This window comes from Diceros bicornis, chromosome 4 (assembly GCF_020826845.1).
Source record: "Diceros bicornis minor isolate mBicDic1 chromosome 4, mDicBic1.mat.cur, whole genome shotgun sequence".
Taxonomy (NCBI): Eukaryota; Metazoa; Chordata; class Mammalia; order Perissodactyla; family Rhinocerotidae; genus Diceros; species Diceros bicornis.
In genome coordinates this window covers 64,884,425-64,908,041 of record NC_080743.1, presented here as the reverse complement: position 1 = coordinate 64,908,041, position 23,617 = coordinate 64,884,425, and the positions used below count along the sequence as shown (strand labels likewise).

General features: G+C 48.2%; 2 protein-coding genes across 19 annotated transcripts in view; one reads left to right on the top strand and one right to left on the bottom strand.

Moving 5' to 3' along the window:
- The window catches only part of DCAF8 (DDB1 and CUL4 associated factor 8), a 40,017-nt gene extending 28,393 nt beyond the window's left edge, over positions 1-11,624 (top strand). For 16 of the 18 annotated variants that reach the window (XM_058539581.1, XM_058539571.1, XM_058539576.1 and 13 more), the window contains 7 exons: positions 3,491-3,563; positions 4,033-4,090; positions 4,605-4,712; positions 6,107-6,237; positions 9,914-10,033; positions 10,451-10,567; positions 11,155-11,624. In XM_058539581.1, coding sequence (XP_058395564.1) covers positions 3,491-3,563; positions 4,033-4,090; positions 4,605-4,712; positions 6,107-6,237; positions 9,914-10,033; positions 10,451-10,567; positions 11,155-11,271 — 724 coding nt within the window. In that variant the 3' untranslated portion in view covers positions 11,272-11,624. The other 2 variants (XR_009219823.1, XM_058539583.1) reach the window with 2 other exon arrangements.
- Positions 11,625-13,482: 1,858 nt separating this feature from the next.
- Positions 13,483-23,522, bottom strand: PEA15 (proliferation and apoptosis adaptor protein 15). The gene is made up of 4 exons (XM_058539585.1): positions 23,411-23,522; positions 17,099-17,272; positions 15,705-15,860; positions 13,483-15,551 (listed from the first exon to the last, which is right to left on the bottom strand). Exons 2-4 carry the CDS (start codon positions 17,268-17,270, stop codon positions 15,487-15,489), a joined length of 393 nt encoding a protein of 130 aa, XP_058395568.1. The 5' UTR covers positions 17,271-17,272; positions 23,411-23,522; the 3' UTR covers positions 13,483-15,486.
- Positions 23,523-23,617: the final 95 nt, after the last annotated feature.

Genomic DNA, 23,617 nt, shown 5'->3' with positions numbered 1-23,617 from the left:
TGATCTTCCTCACAAAAAAAAAAAACAGACAACCCAATTAGAAAATGGGCCAAAGACCTAAACAGACACCTCACCGAGGAAGATATACAGATGATAAGTATAAGAAAAGATGCTCCACATCATATGTCATTTGGAAAATGCATAGTGAAACAACAATGAGATACCACTACACATCTTTTAGAATGGCTAAAATCTGGAACTCTGACAACACCAAATGCTGACAAGTATGTGGAGCAACAGGAACTTTTATACATGGCTGGTGGAAATGCAAAATGATACAGCCACTTTGGAAGACAGTTTGTTGGTTTCTCATCAAACTAAACATACTCTTACCATATGATCCAGCAATTGCACTTCTTGGTATTTACCCAAAGGAGTTGAAAACTTACGGCCACACATAAACCTGTACACAGATGTTTATAGCGGCTTTATTCATAATTGCCAAAACTTGTAAATAAAAAAAAAGTACCATTCTGATGGATGATGCTGATGATGGGGGAGGCTATGCATGTGTATGGGCAGGGAGTGTATGAGAAATCCCTGTACTGCCCTTTCAATTTTGTTGTAAACCTAAAACTTCACTAAGGAATGAAGTCTTAAAAATAAATAAAAATGTCAAGATCATTCCTGTTCTATGCTCAGAAAATAGGGGAAAAATTCATATTCATCTTTGTATCACCACTGTCTAGCGCAGGGGTTGGCAAACTACACTGCCTGTTTTTGTAAATCAAGTTTTATTATAACACAGCCATAGCCATTCATTTGCATGTTATCCATGGCTGCTTTCATGCTACAGTGGCAGAATTCAGTAGTTGTGACAGAGACTAGATGGCCTGCCACCTTAAAATATTTAACTACCTTGCCAGTTAAGAAAAAGTTTGCCAACCCCTCGTCTAGCATCACATCTGGAATATAGTAGGTTCTTAATAAGTACTTATGGAAGAAAGGGGAAGGAAGGTAAGAATTTCCCCATAAAGAAGGAGGACAAAAATTAGATACTGAGGAACACAGAATAGTCCATACACCAAAATGTTGAGTATTTACTTATTTTTTTAATAATTTGCTGAAGTTTATGATGGCTTAATGACAGTTTAGAGCTGTTGATTTGGACATAGTTTAGAGGGGAAAAAAATCTGATTATCAACTGATATATTTGTTGAAGAGCAGTAATTGGTAGTACAATAGCTTCCTTTTCTGTTTTCTTTTTTGGCTCATTTAGCAAAGCAAACATTTCCTGGATATTCTCTTTATGCAGGATATTAAGCAAGGGATTGTGGAAAAAACATATATTGATTCATTCATTTATTCATCCAGCATCTGCTGTGTGTTTGGATATATACTTGGCTAGACATGGTCTCTGCCTTTAAGGATCATTCTGGAGAAACAGATATATAAAGATTAAAAATATTAAGTGATTTACTGAGTATTACTCATCTAGTAAGTAGCAGAGTTAGTATGTGAACTCAGATCAGACTCTTTAAATATGGTAGGAATCATTTCACTAGCTGTTCTTCCTGAAAGAAGCAGCATTAAAGGCAAATGGGGAATTAGTATATCAGGTAGAGGAAACATGTAGAGGTAAGATAACAAGATGTGACATGAAATGTTCGAGGAAGCATAGCTTTTGGGGGGCGTTGTATAATGTATGGGATCTTTGAGAAGTATAGGCAGCATTATTAAGGAGTGTGGACTTATTAGAAAGTACAAAATCACTGAAGAGATTTAAGCAGGGAATTTACATAAAATTTTGCATTTTAGACATAATTCTAGTGATAGTATGAGCAGGGAAATCAATTAGAAGGATACTAGAAATAATCTAGGCAAAATATGACTAAGGGTGGAGAAAGCAGATATAGTCAAGAAATATACCCAGGGACCCAAATTGACAGGAAAGAAATTAGTTGTACCAGAGAGAAAGGACCTGATTTCCAGTTTGGCCACCTCAATTTAGGATAGTGTCATTGACAAAGATTCAGGGGAAGGGGTAGGTTTGGAATGAGTTTAGTTTTGGAAGGAGGAGGATGAGTTTACTTTGGGGCATCCCATTACAGTGTTCAGTTGGCAGGTAGTTACAGCTCAGAGTAAGTGTGGACTGGAGACATAGATTTAAGAGATGTATATTTGTATATAGGTGGTAGTTAAAGCATTGGTAGTGAAATTTGATCACCAAAAGAAAGTGTTGAGCAGAATTTTTCCCACCTTTTGAATCTCTGGCCTCTTTGAGAATATAAGGAGAACTATGTAAAAATACACATAAGAACAGTCTCTGGTCATCTACATAGTACTTGGACTCTAGGTTAAAGTTTCCATATATAGACTCAGAGGAGAACTTAAGACCAGACCTCTGGGGAACATCAGCGTTTAGGGGATGGGCCAAGAAAGACAAGCCCATGAACAACATTAAGGAGTGACTGGACGTCCAGGAAAGAAAGTGTTTCAGGGAAGGAGTAATGAACAACGTCAGGACAAGAGAGGAAGACCTGAAAAGTATCTTGTTGGCATTGACAGTTAGCTTACTGATGACTTTAGCCAGAGCAGTTTCAGTGGTGAGTTGAGGGTTAGCTAGATTGGAATGGATTGAGAAGTGAATAGGAAGTGAGGAAATGAAAATGTTGAATGTAGATTGCTCTTTTCAGTAATTTGACTGCAAGGGGAAGGACAGAAAAAACAATAGTAGGAAAGGACAGTAAGTAAAAGGATTTTTAGAAAATGGGCAGACAGTGATGAGGAAGAGGTTGAGAGAAATGGACTAATCAAACAGACAAGGTCCTTGGAGGGATGAGATTAAGAGCAGCTCTGGAAACATGAGGCTCTGAGATTGGAGGAGACTGATGGGTGAAGACAGGGACTAGAGCTGTCTTATTCCTCACTGTATTTCCAGCACCTAGCATAAGACTTGGCACATAGTATGTGCCATAAATATTTGAATGAATGATTAATTTAAAGGTTGTATTGGAGAGATGAGGGAAGGTGAAGGTAGTTTGGTGCTTGATGAGAATGAAGGAAGGAGAGAGGGAGTCTTGAGGACATATAAGTGGTGGTTTGTAATAGTTTGTTGAGGGGATGAGAGGGAGAACTGACCATAAGATTTCAAGAAAGGATTGAAGACCCACTGACTTATATAATGCATGTTCTCTACCCATGAATAATAAACACTGTTGGGAAGGTTACATACACAAAAAGCTCTATAGTAATGTTATTTCAATGAAAATAAACAATAAGTGATGTAAAAGCTGAGAGGAGAGAGAAGCCACTTCAATTGAAGATTACCGCTTGAAATGGGAAGTGCCTGGATAAAAGAGGTAGCATTTGGAAAGTGGGTAGGAGACGAGGACCTTCAAGGAAGAGCATGAGCCAGAACGTGGTTAGGGAACATCCTTTGTCTATCCTGACATCCAGCTGACTGCTGTTCCTGCCACTACATCGAATTGCAACTCTTCAAGAGATCATTTAAAAAATTTTGACATGTTCATTGCTTGTTTCACCACAGGATTTATGACCAGAGGAAAATTGATGAGAATGAGAACAATGGAGTACTCAAGAAATTCTGTCCTCATCACCTGGTAAGATTCATGAAGGTCCAGTGTCTCCAGGCTTCCCTGACTTGACCCCAAAGCTACCCCCAAACTTGTTGGTATGGGGGAAAGAGCTTGGACTTTCGAGGCAGACACCTGGATTTGAATCCTGGCTCTACCACTTATCAGCTTCGTGATCTTGAGCAGTCACCTCACCTTGTTAGCCTCAGTTTTCTTATTGACAAAATAGAGATAAAGATCCTTGCCTTGCACCATGGTGGTCAGGCCTAATGAGATAAAGTGTATATAAAATGGCTAGCACATAGAAGACAACCAACAGAAAGCCCTCTCCTCCCTGAGGTGGTCACATTTCATCAGTTGTACTCCTGTCTCTTGTCTTTTTCTCTCTCAATCTCTGGGAGAAGATACAGGGGAGTTTGAAGGAAAACCTGTTTCCTGAAGGTGGTATAACAAATGGGGGGGTGGGGCATCAGTCAGTATCTGCTCCTTATTGCAGGTGAACAGTGAGTCCAAAGCAAACATCACCTGTCTTGTGTACAGCCACGACGGCACAGGTACGTGAGCAGGGCCCAGCTCCTAGGCTGGCATGCCCCCTCTGTCTAGGGAGCTGCTGAGCCAGTGAGGCATGTGCCCTCCAGTGCTCACCACTGTGCTATAGCTCCAAGTGGAGCAGCTGGGGAGTAGTTGCCGATGGTGAGCACACAGTGGGAGGATGCAGCAGATGACCCTTGGAGATGCCAGGCACCACTTGCAGATGCTGCAGATGATATTTGGCAGGGCCTGTCCTGAAGCCCAGGCTACTTGCCTTAGCAGGTTCTTATGCCTTTGACTCATTTCTGAGTTAATGGGTATGATCTTCCTGAGCATTCTGCTACCCCTGGGTTGGCAGTGTGTTCCTAATCTACCCTAGACACCTGACTTGCCTGCTGTTCCAACTGGGTAAGATGGGTGCTGTACCTGGGTATTAGGAGGGGGCACTACTGGCAAGAAGCCCCACCCCAACCCCCAACTCCTGGTCCCAGCTTTTTTCAGCCTTTGCCTTCACTGCTGTGTGCTTGTTCTTGGCAGAGCTCCTGGCCAGTTACAATGATGAAGACATTTACCTCTTCAACTCCTCTCACAGTGACGGGGCCCAGTATGTTAAGAGATACAAGGGCCACAGAAATAACGCCACAGGTGAGGCTGTCTTTTCTAGTTTCTATAGCCCAAGTCTGTTGGCTTGGAGAACCACAATATTCTCATTCAGGTTGTACAAATAGGAACTACCTTAAGGAGTAGGCTGCCTGTCACTGAGGGCAGTGAGAGGGTATCCCTAATTGGCCTAGAGTTTTCATGGGCCAACTATGCTAGAGGAGAGAGGGCTCAGGAGCATCTCTCACCACTGTAGTGATGTTACCTGGTTTGGACATAAGGAGACTAGACTGACTATATCTTTCTTATGATTTCAGGTAACTTCAGGATTAAAAGGTCTGTTAGGGAGTCCAGGAAAGCCCTTGTTAGTCACTGGTACTGAATTGCCTAAAATGGGGGGGATGAGCTTGTATGTCTAGGGAGGAGGAGGAAATAAATGATTCTTTTGAATGACGCAGAGAAGGAATGGTGATAGTACTTCACCCAAGTTTGAGATGAAGATTGGCCTTTTTTTTCTGTCTGTGATTCCCAAATTTGGCTGCACAATAGAGTCACTTGACAATCTTTTGAAAATACTGAGGCCTGCCTCCCATCCCCAGACATTCTGATTTGATTGGTATGAGGTACAACTCCAGTGGGATTTTTAAAAGCTCCCTACGTGATTCTAATGTACAGAAAAGTTGAGGAATCACTGCTCTTCAGTGTTGTTACCACTCCAAACAGGTATCTATCATAATTTTGACTTGGAGAGAGCAGTTAGTTTCCTTTTTCTCTTGAGCTGGGGAGAAGAAAGGGAAAAATCTGTACTTGGATCTTAGTCCATGGGCAGACAAAAGAAAGTGTCAGTCTCATGACTGGTGTAGAACTGGACATAGTAATTGGGACTCTTGGCTTCTCTTACTAATTTCAGAGAGTGGATCGCTATTGTTCAGTCTTGGCAGCAAGCACAGATCAGATGCTTCTTATAGGCAGTTGTGGCACATACCTCCATCAGTCTTGGTCATCAGCTGATGACTCAGGAAGCATTGACAAGGTACCAATGAAGTACACATCCTGAGGATAATCCCAAGACATAGGACAGTGCTGCCTGGGAGTGGGCAGAGCTGGGGCGATTCAGGTTGGGACAGATAAGGCGTTAGTGAGGCCTGTGGTTGTTCAGTAGGGTGTAGACTAATGAGACTGAGGCTGTTGCTTAGGGACTGCAACTCCTCAGCCCTTTTGAGCTCTTTGGGAGAATATAAATAGTCTCTGGGACTGGTATCTTGTTATAACTATCTATTATACATGCATAATCCCTTGATGTGTTTTGTGAAAATGAAAGGAATTCTTTGGCTCTTAGCTGATGTACAGTTTGTGAATAACTAAATTGTCTATGAGGTAAATATACATAGGCCTGATGCCAGCCCTCGTGTGGTTTATTCCCTCATTTATCATTTCAGTAAAAGGCGTCAATTTCTATGGCCCCAAGAGTGAGTTTGTGGTGAGCGGTAGTGACTGCGGGCACATCTTCCTCTGGGAGAAATCATCCTGCCAGATCATTCAGTTCATGGAGGGGGACAAAGGAGGCGTGGTGAGTATGGTGTGCTGGGCTGGCTGGCTCCCTATTCTCTCCAGTCATTAAGGTAGGTTTTAGCAGGACCACTGAATTTTCACTGTGATATCATGACACCATGTCTTAGATGTCTAGCCAGCTAAAAGGCAGTATAGTCTGGGGGTGCTGAGGTTTTGATGGAATGTTTTCTTCCCTTTCCTTTCTTCTGCCCCTCTAAGGCACAGTTTATTGAGAAGAGAAAGGGATCTTAGGGAAGAACCCCTGGCCTGAGTGAAGTATCTCTAGGCATGGACCTTTTCCAAAAGAAAAACATCAGAGTTCAAGGACCAAGAACCATCACACCATCCTACATAGGAGCATTTTTCGGATAGTTGGGAAAATCAGAATATGGTCTGTACGTTAGATAATGTGGCATTCGATGTTAAATTTATTTGATGTGATAATAGCATTCTGTTTATGTAGGAGAATATCCTTGTACTTAGGAGATATGTATTAAGTATTTAAGGATGAAGTGTCAAGCTTACGTTCAAATGGATACAAATAAACATGATATATATGTATATATAGGGAGAGAGCAAATACGGCAAAATGTGTGTGTGTTTTCTTTTTTAAAGCAGCCTGCTATACAACCCATGATCATATCACAGTCTGTTTGTCCTTTGAATTCTACAGATAACCTTCGTAGAGATAGGGCAAAAAGGAAGCATGAGGATCCTGAATTGGGGAGTGAAGAGTGGTCAGCTCTTAAGATGTATCTAGCTAACCATAATTTTTTTTTTTCCTTTTTTGAGACCCGGAGTCAAGAAGAAGTTCAGTAGCTTTCTATTACAAGGTTTTTGGATTGTAGAATATATGAAAGAGACAGTTTGGGAGACTACATTGTACTGATTACCCGAGATAGTCTGGTTAAGAGCCTCTGAGTAATGGCTGAGACAGCTTGGTCTCTTTTCCCTTTCATTCCTTGTAAGCTGTGGGGAGCTGCAGAGAGCCCAGCCATCTCTTGATGAGGTTTCTCCAGAGACTAGTGTTAGAATTTAGGATGGTTCCTTGCAGTTGGGATCCCCTTCCTTGTTGTGTTTCTTGCCCTGGTTTGAAGCTATTTCAGATTTTCTTCTGGTTTCCTCTAAATTTTTGAGACCTGCGACCAGTATAGATCCAAGGCTTTTATAGCCTGAATGTAAGTGGAGAGGAGTCTAGAACTTGAAGATGTGTCTCACTGTTGCCTACTTCATTTCCTACTCTTCCAGTAGGTCCTCTTCTATTATCTGCAGTGAACACACCCGAAACACTGGAGTCTTAAAGAGAATTCTGCAATAAGCATGTAGTCAGAACCAAGTCAAAAGTGGCCAGTGAATCCTTTCTTTATCGTAAACTATTGTCTTACATTCTGTTCCAGAGAGATGCAGGGCTGAATGCCCTCCCGCAGGCCAGCACTTGTCTGTTCTCCAAAATCACTCTGCAGGCCAGTTTGTTTTCAGCTCAACCAATATCAGGATTTGATGATTAATCCAGGTTCTCAGGTGGGGAGGGCATCTGTTTGGGATGGGTGGGCCTCAGGCCCGAGTTTTTCTGGTCCTAAAAGTGAGGGACTAGAACAAGAGGTGTATAGAGACTGTACCGTGAAGTGAGTTTCCTAGCTTGTTCTTGCCTCTGTGTAAGCTGAATTATTCATGTGATCCTCACTTGGCTCCCTCTATTTTTTTGTCTTAACCTTCCAGCAGTGGGGTCACCAGGCACCACACTCAGTGTAGACTCATAGCAGTTCTATATCATAAAGTAGAATGTTAGAACCAGAAAGGATCTTAGAAATTATCGGCCACCTTGCTCAGGTCTCTTGACTGTTTTTGGCTCAAACTCTAGTCCTTTTCTTTGTTCCCATTCAGAGACAAGGGTGGGGGGTGATGTCAAAGGACAATCCTTAGTCTCCCAAAAGCACTTGGCTGCTTCGTCCCTTTCCCTCCATCCCCTAGCCCAGTCATCTAAGGCCAGAGCTCTTTTCTCTGCTCAGGCATTATTGACAGGATAAGTCCTGGCATTCAGACAGGTCTGGTGAAGTGACCAGGTACCCTGGCCCAGAAGCTCTCTGTCGGCTCCCCCTGCAGGCTCCAACACAGGTACTGTATGTCATTTATTCTGTTGTTCCTCTTGCCATTGGCTTTGTCCTTAGTCTTAAATTCCAAGGAATTTCTTCCCTGTGCTTTTTTATTTTACTGACTTGTTCAAGCAGAGCTAGGTCAGGGTAGAGGGGTAGCAAGGGCTTATCAGGAGATGAATGAATGAGTTCAGGTTTGTATGTGTAAGTTGTCACGTATCTTTTGATAATACTCCCAGGCAATGGAATTTCTGTCTAGTGCCGCCTCATGCTCCAAATCCTGGGACCCCTTCCACACTTCCCAAAAGAGCCCAAATATAAACTTTGCAGTGAGCTGATATGTGGAGTGAGAGAAGGAGAAGGAGGGAAATGGGGTTTCTGCCTTACCCTTAGGCCCAAACTTAGCTTCAGACTTTTCTGAGCATTTATTCTTTATTTGTAAAATGGAAGACAAAGATTGTAAGTCTGTAGGTCAGTTTTGTTTTCCACGCTGGCCCCAGCTTCCCCTCAGCTGCTCTCTGCGTGTGCAGGCAAGGCAGAAGAGATTGGTCCAGAGAGAACTAAAAGAGGCTCTTTGCCAGGGGTTGTTTTCTTGGACTATAGGGTAGCTGCAAGGCAGGGTGGGGTGAGGTGAGGAGTGGCTAGGACCAGACCTTCTTTCTTCTGGGTGCCTTTTTTACCTATTCCTCATCTGACTAAAAGCCCGATAATGCTTTAGCAGCTAGATCTGGAACCAGCTCTTCCGGTGGGGATGGGAGCTGCCCTGCCCTACCCTGTTAGGAAGGCTGATGATTCCAAGTCAGACAGCAGGGGGCATGGGTGCTTTCAGACAGAAGGAAGCTGCCTGAGCCAGAAGGCCTGCCTGCCTGCCATAGTTCATTTCTCCTGCTCAGTGAATATACCCAGAGGGTGGCTGAGATTGAGGCTTTGGGTTCCCCAGGAAGCTGCCTTGTTATACTGTGCTGCCCTGTAGCTGAGCCTGTTGTGATTTCAGGGCAGGTAGCAGGATGCTGTCCCCTTGGATCTGCAGGGTTCTCAAAGCAGACAAGTGCCTCCGCTACCCCACCACTCCCCAGCTCATCTTCTTCCCAGCCTGTGCCTTCCTCCAGTTCTAGTAAACAGTGCCAAGTGAATGTAATTGTTCTCTGACTCTTCTCTGAGGGCTCAGTGGCAGCTGCTGCTTTCTTCATTTTTAAAAATTTGCCACTTGGTGAAAGCCACTGAGATGGTTTTTTCCAGCCTTGGGCAAGTGGAGCTGTGGAATCTGGAGTGAATAAGGTCATCTGGACCTCATTGCCTTTTTGTGAAGCCGGCAGTAAGTTGGCCAGTCACCCGCCCACCCCTAGGGCTGTGTCTGGGGATGAGGCCACCGCTACCTATACCTAGGAAATGAGAGATGGGCCTGGTCTTATACCCAGTCTGTGTCCAGTGTTTCTTCCACCCCCAGGACCCTTTGGCCTAGGCTCATGATGGGTGGGCCTGCCTTTCCAGCTGCTGCCTCAGCCCTAATCCAAGACAGTTGTTTAGCTCAGGGTGCATAGTGGTTTTTAAATCCTACTCCCACATACACCTAAACTTGTGCTTTCCTTTTCTCCTGACCAGGTAAACTGTCTTGAGCCCCACCCTCACCTGCCTGTGCTGGCAACCAGCGGCCTAGACCATGATGTCAAGATCTGGGCACCCACAGCTGAAACTTCCACCGAGCTTACAGGGTTGAAGGACGTAAGTAGCTGACGGCATATGTTCTTTTTATTTATCCCCATACTGTTACGAGTCTTCATTGTCATAGGAAGGAACAACTTGCTGCCCCGTTCTTTAAAGGCACTGGTCTAACACCCTCCCCAACATTCCTGTCATTGCCTCTTGTCCCTGTTGAGGGGGCCAGGGGGCAGCTTTGAAGTGGCCTCTAGTTCGTGGTAGAGTGGGGATGGGGATGGGGACAGCTTTAGGAAGAATCATTCCATTTTAAAGCCTCTTACCTTCTCAGTGGATGAACCTGGGGCATCCTTTCCTAATCTAATCTTGCTCCACTTCAGCTTAACAGTTCCTAAGGGAAGTTTTTATTGGGACAGAACACCAGCCTTTTCTGATCAGGTCCAAGGTTCCTGTTTATATCCCCCCAACCCTTTTCGGTTCCAGGTGATTAAGAAGAACAAGCGGGAGCGGGATGAAGATAGTTTGCACCACACTGACCTGTTTGATAGCCACATGCTCTGGTTCCTTATGCATCACCTGAGACAGAGACGCCATCACCGGGTAAGCTGGAGTGGGGAGTGAGCTCCCAAGGGCAGTGACCCTCTCAAGAGGGTAAGAAGTTGCAGTGCATACTTCCTCACTACTTTAAGGAGGAATCACGTAGTATTGGTTGGGTTTCCTATCCATTGTCCCCCATCCCTAGCAGAGCCCTGATGTAGCCTTGGAAGAGCCACCAGGAGAAATGGGTGGTGTCTGCCCTTTGTTCTCCATCGCCATGTATGCATAGTGCTGTCTTCATAAAGGCAAAGGCATGAGGGTGGGGAAGGAATTGAGAAAAAATAATAAGTCTCAGGGTGACCCTTCTGCTTTTCTTCTCATGCCAGAAGAGGCCTAGGACAGAGATTAGCAAACTTTGGCAGTTGGCATGCTGCCTGATTTTTATAAATAAAGTTTGATTGGAATACAGCCACATCCATTCAGTTATGTATTGTTTGTGGCTGCTTTCACGCTACACAGCACTGTTGAATAGTTGTGACAGATATATGGCCTATGAGCTATAATATTTACTGTCATTAAGAAAAATTCTATTGACTCCTGGCCTAGAGCATTTCCAGGCAAATTACTAACAAGCCTTTCCCATCCTACAGCGCTGGCGAGAACCTGGGGTTGGGGCCACAGACGCAGACTCGGATGAGTCTCCCAGTTCCTCAGACACATCGGACGAGGAGGAGGGCCCCGACCGGGTGCAGTGCATGCCGTCCTGAGGCCTCGTACCCACGAGGGGCGGGCTGGGACTGCCAACCCGATCCTGCCTGGGCAGCCCTTTCCTGTCCCAGGCCCTTACATTCAGCAGAAACGCACTTTGGACTTTTTGCTTTAGATAAAAGAAAGACATCCCAAGAGAAGGACAAACCAGAGGGGAGTAAACCCACAGAGAGTACCTAGGAGTGGCAGTTGAGCCCTGGAATGGGGTTCCCTGGAGAGGTCCATAGGACTCAGCAGAAATGGCCTCTCCCCAAAGCCTTTTTTTGGGGGGGAGAGGGGAGCTTATTTTGTTAACTGGTTTGGGATAGGGAATGGGGTTTCCTTTTCTTTAATCTCCCTTGTTTCTTGGGTGGGGGGTGGGGGGATAACTGGCTATTCAGCACCAAGGGGCCAGAGTAGGGGTGGTAGAAGTGCGGCTCTCTCTTTGGTTTAGGTTTTTGACCTTTGTTTCCTTTATTTTTTAAAAGTCTATGACAGTTTCATTGGTTTTTTTTTTTTTTCCCCTCTGAGCAACCCCATGCCAGGATCCTGTTTTTCTGGGAAGTCCTTAGAGCCCCTAACCATCCCATACTCTTCACTTTCCTTTCCACACCCCATTCATTCTCTCTACTTATCACAGTGTTTTGCACTTGATTATGTATCCTTCACTCTCTTCTCTTCATCCATCACCCCCTCAATAGGTCTGGTGAGTGAGGTTGAGGGGAGGTAGGAGGAGGGGCAGAAGTGGAGGAAGAATAGGAAGGATGTTACCTCTTCTGTTACTTTAAAAAAAAAAATTTGGTGGCAGCAATCTCCCTGTCCCTATCACTGTTAGAGGCCTAATTTTATATCTATAAATATATTAAAAGCAAGTCAAACTTGGATGTTATCACGTTAAAATTATTGTCAAAGTTTAAATATCTATACCATATATTCTCTATGACTGCAATAAAGGGACTTACAGGAGAGAGTGAGCGAGAGTAATGATGTGGAGGTGACACCTGGGGTCAGCCTACCCTCTATGTATGGCCATTGGAAATTGAGGCTTACTGCTTATGTTTTAGGAGGCTCAGGAATGGAAGGATCCTCAATTCTGCCCTTCCCTACTTTCCTGCTGTGGTTTCGGGATTGGGAAAACAGGAAATTCCTTTCAGCTCTTTGCTTCAGATCTCCTACCTCTCCTTAGGTCTTGTAGGGGTTCCAGGATGGCTCTTCTAACCAGAGACTGGCCCGTCTTTAAAACTTACTGAACTGTAACTTCAGGAAGGGTTCTGCCACTGCGGACTGTCTCTCCTAGTATTATGTATGACAGAGGACATACTCACTCTTACCTTTCGCTGCTTGATTCTTTAAACTATCCAACTCTATACCATCTCCCTTCCTAACGGATGAGTATAGGGAAAGACCTCCTGGGTTTGACTTTATACCTTGTCCACTTCTTGATATTTCGGGATTGAGGGACAAGTTGTTAATCTAAGAATTGATTAAATAAGGTGACTAGGGCTTGGACACCTGTCTTATCACTGGTCACTGAATATGAAAGTCCCAGTTGAATTCTTGCCCTTAAATGCCTTTGCTGCTATTTCTTTGCCCCCACCCAGGAATTCTGCTTCCTGGGACAGTCAGATTATACTAGAACAGGCCAGGAAGGAAGGGAAGAGTGAAAGGATGCAATTCCCAGACTCTCCTTCCTCCTGCCCCTTTTCCTAGCAGCTCTCAGACCAGATGTTAGCTGCTACACTTCCTCCCTGAGATAGGGAATGTGTGGTGACTTAGTGGTCTGTGTTCCTATTGCTAGTGGGGTGATGGAGTGGGCTGAAAACCATGCACTCTGGAATTTGTTGTGTATTTTCTCTCAGTAAAGCTTTTTTTTTTCTGACTGCTGCTCTCTGTGTGATATGTGGGCCATTCATTTGTGATGGGCTATTTTTGCTCCTTCCAATATAGGTGCCTGGCCCTGCCCTTATTACAGTTTTAGGAAGTCCAGTCTGGGATTTCCATGTTTCCAGTGCTTGGGCTCCAATTGGAGACTGTTGTAAGTGGAATAGGCGCCACAGCTCAGTGATACTTAGGAGATGGGGGAAGGGAGAGAGACTATTAGAGGTGTTTTCCTGGCCTCTGTTCCAGGCTGCAGTGAGGGATTTGGGGATAAATATTGCTCCCCCTCCCTTCCCAGTCATTCTCAGGCTCCAAAATCCTGGTTATTCACAGAAATTCTAGAATCAGTCAGGTACAGTACAATCAATCACCTTTATTCCAGGGTTAGAACAAGGCCGTGCACACTGCAGACAGAGGAGCACAGGATAGGGGCAATCTCACAGCAGTACAGGGGGTGGGAGGGCAGGTTAGTCTTTTTAGATTATTTTGCCTTACAGAGAAATTACTAGACTCTGCTGAAAATAACCCTGTCTCCCTTCTCCCATCTCATCCTCTCCTTTCATCAAAGGAAAGGTCCTTATTCATTCATTCGCATTCTCTCTCTCTCTTTCTCTCTCTCTAGCTCTCCCTTTCCCTCTCTCGCTCTCACATAACATACCCTGACTGGAAGGACAATTCATGCTCATTTCCTCCCAGTTCTACAAGTATCTTTCTCCTTGAGGGAGAAGCCAGACAGGGCTGGGGAAACTTGGGAAGGTCCTTTAAGGCAAAACTGTGGAGTACTCGAGGTGTATGTGTTAAGGCAGGTGTCCGCAGCAGTGGCCAGAGGGGACAGGTAGGCTAGGCTGGGCTAGGAGTAGAGGGTGCTCTCCACCCAGTCTGGCTTCTTCCCTCTTCCAACAGCCAGCCCTCCCCTCCCACTGAAGTTTTGCTCCCACATCCTATAAGCTCCTAACTTAAACTTTCTCTAAATAGTCTCTTGAGATTGCATGTGAATTTCAAGTTAAAAAAAAAAAAAGTTTTCTGTTCTGACTGTGTAGCAATTTGACTCTGCCACTCCTTTCACTGTGGCATTCCCCTCCCACCCCCGCTCTGGCCTAGACAATAAGTTAATGCTAGACACCACAAAAAAGGGCAGACATGGCAGTGCGGGTTTAATATACATATATGTAGAATATATATGTACACACAGTTAGCACGGTCAGGGTGGGGAGGAGCATCTTGGGACAGGCGGGAGGCTGGGGTCACTGTACTCTAGTGATTTGGCTAGGTGTTCACAAGCCCGAGGCGCCAGGATATTCAGGGAGAGGGGTTACCAAGTCCCCTCATGGAATGAACTGGGCATCAGTGCAAAGGAAAACACTGTCACTGTCGTTAACTTCTTCCCTTTCTGGCTTGGGGTGTTCTAGAACAGGGAGAGAGGGAAGGCTGCCTGCAATAACCACGTTGGGACCCTGTAGGTAGGGGCAGGATTGGAGTTAAAACCTAAGGATTTCATTCCCCAACCTCCCTAGATTCAGGGTCAGTATATGCAACAGTCTGAGTAGGAATAAAGGAGTGGAAAAGGGGAGCCCTCTCTCTGCCCTTATTCCCCATCTCAGGCTCAGTGGGGCATGCTCCCAGCCCAGTCTCTCCAGAGCAGAGAGGTATGGGGGGTATCTTAATGCCGGGTGCTCCATGGGGTTTGAACTTTGGGGCCAGGAAAGGTTCCAGTGGTCCTCATTAGGTTCCTGGCTCATACGCATCCTAGCCCCCTGAGAGGGGAGCAAAAAAGGACCTGCTGGTGCCCAGGCCCTCCAACTTGAGGAACAGCTGGAAACTGGACTCCTTAGCAGTCCAGCATGGGAGAACAAATACTGAACTCTGGCTTTTCTTTGCCCCTTCCTGGTGGGGTTGGATAGCCTCTTCACTTTGCCTTCCACTGCTTTTCATTAGATCCACCCACCTCTCCCATGCCTCACCCCCACCTGGGCTCCTCAATGCAGGAAAATACAGGTCCTTTCTGCTCCTACTCTTTTGAGATGTGGGGGAAGAATGGAGGAAAGGGAAGTAGGAGGAATGTGTCCATTTCTATTTGCATAGAAATAGCCCCCCTCTCCCCCTAGAGTGGGGAAACTAATCCACCCCCAGCCCCTGACCCCCATCCCCTCACAAGGAGGAGGAACTAGATGAGCTAGACATAGACAGACAGCCAGAGCGTGCGCACACGCACACACACGCGCACAGTACGGGGGTTAGGACCAGGTTAGTAAGTGGGTAGACTGGGGAGGGGGGTTGCCCTTGCCCCCTCCCCTGGAGGATTGGGGAAGGGAGTGGTCCGATGAAGGTCCAACCTTCCTCCTCTTCCTCCCCCTTGCTCAGGCTTTCTTCGGTGGAGGAGCCAATTTGATGATCTCTTCCTCAGAGGGCTGCCGGATAATGTCTGGGGGCAAAAAGGGATGTATCCAGGGATGGAAGTCGTGGGAGACACCAGGCAGGCGCGTTGAGCGTTAGCCTCCATTCTCCCAAAATTCAAGTACTCCAAGGATAATCCATGGGAGGGGCAGAGGTGTATCTTAAAGGCATAGCCTCTTACCTTTGTACTTCTTGGCACTGGGGATACGGGTTAGCTTGGTGTCCAGCTCATCCTCCTCAGAGATCTTCAGAACACGGGTTCTATAGTCAACCACCATAGTGAGTAGGTCAGGACGGCGAGAGATCTCAAAGATGTGCTCAATGTAGGAGAGGTTGTCTGGAGGAAGGGAGGAGGAGACTGAGGGTGAGAGCTAGGCTTTAGAGGTCAGCTTCCCCTATTCTACCAGACCAGGCTTCTGGAACCAAGGCTGAGTTGCTCACATTGGTTATTGGAATGGGGCAACATTGGAAGAACAGGGGCTACTAAGCCAGAAAAAGAAAGCTAAGGCACCAAAAAACAGAACAGAGGACTGTTTCCGGGAAGAGCAGATTGTTGATCAGTGAAGTTTCTAGATTATGAATTTAGAAAGATTTAGGTTAAATACCAGGGCCCACGCTGTGGGGGAGGGGAGAATAGAAAAATTGACTTGGCTTCCAAATCTCCACACCCACCCTGTCCCTCTTCCACTTTTCTCCAAGTAAGCATCAGAAAGAATTTCCTAACGACACATGTGGGACTGGAGGGGTGGAATCTCTAGACAACCCAGGCGATTCTGCGCCTAGTGATAAAGGTAATTCTGAATGAGAGAAGGCACAGACGACCAGAAGGATGATCTCCATGGCTTGGCCAGTTCTAGGAGATTGCAGACGCCCTGAGACCTCATTCCCTGGCTCCTCCCCTCTGACTACTGCAGTAGTTTCCTAACTGTAACACGTACTCCTTTAGCCTCCCTCCCTGCTATCCATGCTCCAGTCAGATTAGTATCTCTGCAGGGCCCTCAGGTCACTCACCTCAAATCCCCTCTCACTCAAGGCACTCCACAGCACAGCTTTAACTTCCCTTTCCAGCCACTTCTAAACATGCCCTGTGCCCATAGCAGCCAAGCTAAGCAGGACCCCTGCTTTTCCAAACACACCAGGCACTCTCCCACCTCTGACTATGGCCCTTTGCCTAACATGCCTTTTGGATCCTGCCTTTGACATCCCACTTCCCTTTCAGGGCCACTTTAAAGATCCATTCCTCCCTAAAGCCCCTCCCAGAGCAGTGGTCTCTAAAAGTGGATAAGATGATGTTAGAACTTGTGGTTTTATTTTAAATTTTATCACTTTTAACTTCTATTTTAATATTATATATGTGATAATAGCACAGTAGTATCTGAGTAACATTTTTTACTGACAAAGGGCATACTGAAGAATGTAAAGACCACTAACCTAGAGCCCCTCTACTTTCTTAAGAGCATTGCTCCTGCCTTGCCAGAGGAGTACACTTTGTGTGTAAAGGAGCTCTGAGCTCATCTCAGAGTGAACTGAACCTGAAAGGCTGATGGTAGGATGCCTGTCCTCCCCCCCCCCCACCTTTGTCCAGCTTGTTGTGGCTCTCCAGGAAGCTAAACCAGGCACTGCCTGTAGTGATCTCCTCACTCTTCTCACTGGGGATGTCCTCCTTGCAGGCAGACTTGAGCTGTTCCAGATCTTCAAGAGTGATGTTGTTGGTCAGGTCCTGGAGGAGGGTCCCGTACTCGGCCATGACTGGAGTTGGGAGGAACAAAGGGAGAGGAGGCTGAGTTGAGTTTTGGGGTGTGGTTCACTCACTGGCACTACCCACCCCCTCTGCCTAGGCATGTGCCAAAACCACAGAGGTTGGGGAGGGCCAGGGCTGGAGGGAAGAAAGGAAGACCTAAGGGAGGTGGGATTAGACGGGAAGAAACTCAGAAGCTAGGGGCCAGTCTGGAGCCTAGAGTGACAAGTCACACCTCCTTCCCCCCACCATCTTTTTTCTTCATTTTTCCCCCTCTAACAGTATCCCTGGCAACAGCTCCCCTGACTGAGGAGGCGGTTACCATAGCAGCCTGCTCCCGACTTTCTCACCCGCTGCCTCCAAGTTCCCCCCAGAATCACCCCACCCACCTGCAACCCCTCCCCCTGCCAAAAAAAAAAACAAAACACTCCAAAACATCAAGCAGGGAGAGGTTTGCTGTGGCAAGGAGAAGGAGCTGGAGGGGGTTGGTTAGAGCTCATGTGTTCTAGCTTCCATTCTTCCCCAGAAGCAAAGGGGTCCCTCACTTCAACTCCCACCAACCCACTAATGACTCATTTTGGATCGATGCCTAGTTGCTTGGTCTAATGGTCCCCTGGCTCCTCCATGCTCAGCCCTGTATTCAGTTATAAGGGCTCAGGGGGTGGGGGCAGGGAGGGGGGAAGCAGTGGGCCACCCCCATCTTTGTGGAGCCCATTTTCTCCCCTGATCGCTGCTGGACCTCCACACAGCCCTCTCTCCTAGCCTTTGTGTTATGCCTACAGCCCCTGTGCTCAAGAATACCAAGCGGCTGGCTCTGGCCCCCTGCCCAGTTCCCAGGCTGGCTGGGTGGTAGGGGGAAGGGGTTTAGAAGCAGCTTCAGGAGAGTCTGGCAGGAAGGGGGCTGCCACTCCTGCTTAAATCAACATCCGGCTGGCACTACTACCTTCAGCAAGACCTCCCAAAGGGGGCTGGGCAAGGCTAAATCTCATCTAGGCCTTCACCCCATCCCTCTTTTTTAACGATCCTTAGGTGAAAACGTAGAGAACATTCAAGGCCCTCCTTCCACTAAGATAGGGACTGTGGCTAAGACAGGAAGAAAGGAGGTCAGACCTTAGAATGAACTTTCTGGATTTGATAAAATATGAAACTAGTGGTGAGTTTAAAAAGAGGGCTTTTTTTCCCCTCACAATGAGTATATATTTCTTTTATAATCAGAAAAGTAAAGCATTTTAAAAAGTAAATAACATTATAAACACTGTGGCTAAACCAAAGGGTAGGGCAAGGAGATAGACGACCTTGTACTTGACTGAGCCTGCCCACAAATCATCCCAACAATGGGTTGGGAATGTGGCAGATGGAAGGGGGCTGGTTGACACACACTATTTTCCTTATTTTTTTGGCCTATATGCAGGGAAACTGAGGCAGAAAGGCATGCCTGCTACATAGTAAGAGGCGTGGACCCAGAAGTCCCCATTCCCAGCCTCCTACTTGGACCAGAACAAACAAGCTTCCCTTAATGGCAGGCACCGTGACCCACACAATGAGCCAGGCAGCAGGGCCAGCACAACCCCCACAAGAAACAGGCATTTACAGGCATGCTCACTTGCATACCCAGGTGCAACCAGACAGAAGGTCCCAGCGGTGGTCCTGCCAGGCTGGGCCAGGAACAATGCTCTCTGACTGTCAGCACCAGGAACCGTCTCTGCCTTGAAATCTAGGTCACAGCAGCAGGCTCTGGAGCCCAGCGCCGCCGCCGCACCCCCCCCCCCCCCCCCCCCGGCCACACACACTGATAATCCGAGGACAGAAAAGGGGAGATGCGGGCAAGGGGGATGGTCGGGAGGGGGTCCATAGATGGCGATAATAATGGGGTGGGGGTGAGGAGAGCTGAAAAGGGCAGCATGGGAAGGAGGCAAGATGCCCCCAAGAAGACCCTGCCTCTGTCAAGGCAACCCTGGGACCAAGCCCTTAGCTGGAAAATGGGACAGAATTTAGGGTCATCCTGCCCTGTTTTCACATGGAAGATGAGTTTGTAAATAGAGATCCTGTGGGAGGAAAGTGTGTGTGTGTGTGTGTACTCACGGGAGGAGTTAAGATTTAAGGCTCTGAATCTGAAACACAGACTTAGGGGAGGTGGGCGGGAAGGGATTAACGTGTGTGAGACACCCACCCACAAAGGCTGGGGGGGTGGGTAGGAGCTTTCTAACAGAGTGAAACAGATACATGGAGGCCCCTAAGAGAAATGGGGGTGGGAATGTTAGAGTGCCAGGGGAGAACTGTGCGTGTGCCAGGCTCCTACGTATGGATGCTGATCCCTGGGTGTGGGCACAGGTATGGGCAGGAGGCAGTGGCTGGGGTCTGGGGCATGTGTTTGGATGTTCCGGTAATGGATATTATGTGCCAGCACTGGATGTGTGACTGTGAGTGTCTGTGGACTGTGTGTTTATGTGTGTGAACCAGCTGAGAGTATGTGTAAGAAGGTAGATAATCACAGGCTCACATCCAGAGAAAATAGAAAGGGTGAGGGGTGCCTACAGAATGGAGGAAGAGAGCTAGGGCTGGGAGACGGAAAGAGACTGATGCTGCAAAGGAGGAATCCTGGGGAGAGAGGGCCAGGGAGCACAGAGTCCACGATGAGAAGGCTTGAAGGCTGAAGCCTTGGCTCGGTGGTTACCATGGCAACCTCCGTTCTGGGTGCCCCCCCCCCTCAGTCGTCAGGACAGTCATACCACTGGATGGGAGGGGTGTGTGGAGTGGTGAGTAAGAAGTGACAGAAAGGATAGGAGAAAGGCCCCCTGCGGGAGCAGGGAAAGGCAGCCTAGTTGCCTCCCTCCCTGGAGAGATCCCATTTGCCCAGGCCTGTGGCAGCAGGGGTCAGGGCAGGATAGTCTGGGAGGAGTATGAGAAGGGGGAATTTCCTTATGTGGCTCTCAAGTCTCACTGATCAACCACTGTGCCCAGGATGGTCTGGCCACGGTGGGGTTTGACAGAAACCATGTCACCTTCCTCACCCGAGATTCAGAATTCCTTAGGGCCTATGGAGAAGTCTCCTGCCCTCCTACCTCTGAAAAGTCCAGATCTCTGGAGCAGTACAGAGGCTGCCCAGAAACACCAGGCAGCCTGGGCGGTGGCCATTCTTGGGACAGGATACCAGGGCAGGAACCGGGAACCGGAGCCGAGGCTGCCAGGAAGTCAGTCCCCTTCCCTCCCAGATCATTCTGTGCTCTGCTCACAGCTTCCTCACACCTTCCTTCCTTCCTCCCTCTCCTTCCAAGCTGGCCCCAGGCAGAACCCTGACAAAGGTCAAACCAAGTGAGGATGCTGGGGAAGAGGGGCAGGAGGTAAGGATCGTTATATACTGACCTTCTAGGGTAGGAGTTGGGAGCATGACAGGTGGGTGCTCTCTGGGCACTGGAGGATGAAGAGACCGGCCCTGGGGGTACTTTGAGAAGCCTAGCAAAATGGGATAACCACCTGTGGAAGAGGTGGTAGCACCAAAAGAATTTCTGTGCATTATGACGTTAATTCATGATTATCCCCTCTCCCTAGCATTTGGTTCCAAATCCTCAGTAAACTTAAGAAGAAAGCCTGAATATTAGGAGCTGCTGCCCCTCCTTCCCTCACATCTGTGGCAGCTGCCTAATGCTGAGGGGAGGGGCCATCTCACACAGCTGGAAGGACCTGGAGATCCCTGCAATGGGCAAGAGGGTGCTTGTAGACACTCAAGTCTGTCTGTCTTGTTGCTTGGAGTTGAGGGTAAGGGGGTGGTAATCAAGGAGAAGCAGAGGGGTGGGAGGGGAAGAGTGCAAGATTCCTATTTTAAATTTTATCTTTTCCCAAATTCAAGCAGTCCTGTAGTTCATCCCTAATTATTCCTTTAATGTCATACTCAATTGACTTCTTCCCTTAGCTTCTATTCAGCTTTGGGGAGTGGGGAGTGTGTTTATTCCTGTAATGAAGGAAGAAGAGGGCTCTAAGGCTCCAGAGTCAGTCTGGGAATGAGGGGAAGCAGGATACCTGGGCCTCAAAATGTTCGGTTCAGTCCAAGAAGCAAAATGGGTTGCCTATGGGCAGAGGGACAGGGCTAAGCCTTTAGCCCTTAGTCTAAGACAAGAAAGACCAAACCCAAGATGGGGGCATAAGGAGACACCTGGCATTGGATCAGGCAGGGCAGAGAAGGGCTGCCTGATGGCGAGGAGGGGGATGGGCCTGTGCCACTCTCCACTCCTCTGGTTGTCTCTGCCTACTTCTATTTCTGTTTCTCTCCCATCTCTCTGTCTTCCTCATCCATTGCCTTTCTCCCTGGTCTCCCAGTCTCTCTTTTCCTCCTTTCCTTTCAATGAGCTTTCATTCTATCCCACTTGATGGTAGCCATGAATACTTAGGACTCCTGGGTTCTGTGACTCAGTGGTCCCCATCTGAAGACTCAGAGCTGCTATACTGTTAGGAGGCAGTGAGCGTCCATGCTGTAAAGAGGTAGAGTAAGTTTGGTGGGGAGGGGCCTGGATTGGTTGGCTGCATACAGGTTGGTGATCCACCATTGCATTGTGTGTGACGATCTGCAGGAGAGAGTGAGGGGATGGCATGGCAGGGTGTGACTCTGTGGCCCTCTCCTTCATGCATGACAATACATGTACATGTGATGGGCACAGGTGTCAGGGAAGTGAGGAAGTAGGCAACCAGGGCAGCCGACAGCCTAGGGCATCTCTGGCAATTTCCCCAATGGAGTGTTTAACCACAAAGGGAAGAGCAATTAAAGCTAATCGCTCTGACAGCCTGGGGGCCAGACACATACTCTCTACATATTCAGCATGTTTCCCCTGACTCCCTGTGGTCACACCACCACCCTGCTTTCATCCTCCCTGATTGCTGAGCCTCTGTGGTCCATTCCCAGCACTCTTCCCACTCTTCTGACCATCTCGGTCTCTCACTTCCTCCTTGTCCCTGTCCCTGTCTGTCTGTCTGTCCCTCTCTCCATCTGTCTCCCTCTCACACACATTCTCCTCATTCTCTCTCTCTGACTTGGGCTCCATCCTTGGCTGACTAATATTCATTCTTTCTTTTTCTCCCTCTCCCTTTCTTCCACCCCCTCCTCCATCCCTTGGCCACTCTGATGCCCAGAAACCAGCCACTCCCAGCACCCTTAGCTCTAACTGGACCCAGCAAGAGAGGCCACCAGCAGCCCATACCCAACCTACTCACCCAGTTTCAGAGCACCAGGCTCACTCGCACTCAAGATCCTGTCTCCCTGTCCTGAAGTGAGGCAAAGATTTTCTTGCATCTTTTCCCACTGTTTTAAAGAGAGGCGATCTGAAGCCCAGGGCTGGGAGAAGGTGCCCGGAAAATTAGGGTGGACTTGGGGATAGTGGCCCCCACTCAGCTGTCCTGTTAGATTGCTGTTCTTCCAAGAAGACTTACACATGGGAGACTGAGGGGGTGAGGTGGGGGGTTGGATGTGTAGTGCAGCGACGTTTGTGATTTGCTGTGTGCGAGACGATGTGTCTAAGAGTCACATGGGTGTGTGTCACCGTGTGTACTGGTGTGTGTCTTCTTGTAGGTGTGTGTGTCTCTGTCAGTTTTGACATGGATTATATGAAATTAATTAGGGGTTTTACAGTTAGCTACTTCACTCCTCTACACCCCCAGCTCCTTCCTCCTTACCTCCGGACAAGCCTTCCCCAATTCCACCTCTTCCCCAGGTGCAGAGGCTAGCGTGAGGGCACATGGTGCCAGCAGCCGGGTTGAGCCCTCGGAGCAGGGGCGGCAGCCCGGGTAACTGAGGCAGGGCTGGGCCGGGAGACCGCCAGCCCAGGCGAGGCCGGAGCCAGAGAAGGGGAGGGAGGGGCGGGAGCTGGCTCGGCCGAGCCGGCTGGGCGGGAAGCAGGCTCCATCCTAATCCCCAGGCCCCGGTCCGACTCCCAAACTGCCGTTCAGCATGGAATGGGCGGCCAAAGCCACGCCGCCTGCAGCACCCTCTCGGCGCTCAGAACGCACCGACAGAGACGGAGCCCGTGCGGCCTGACACAGAGCGGACCCGTCCGGGGCCCCCGCTCCCCATCTGGCCCGGGGCGTCCCGGATCGACGCCCCTCCGAGTCCAGACCCCAAATCTGCCCCCTCCCCGCGACACATCTCCTCTCCGCCCTCTCACCGCCTCCGGGGCTGAGCGCTCAGGGCGCGGGCACTCGGGTGTCCCCGGTTCCTGAGGAGCGTCCGGAGCCTCCTCCTCAGCTCCCGCCGCCGCCGCTTCTGCCGCCGCCGCCGCCGCCGCCTCTTCCGCCCGCGGAGCCCGAGCCCGAGCCCAGCGCCGCCTCACCCCACCCGGCCGGCCCGTGATGTCAGAGCCGGGGAGGGGCGG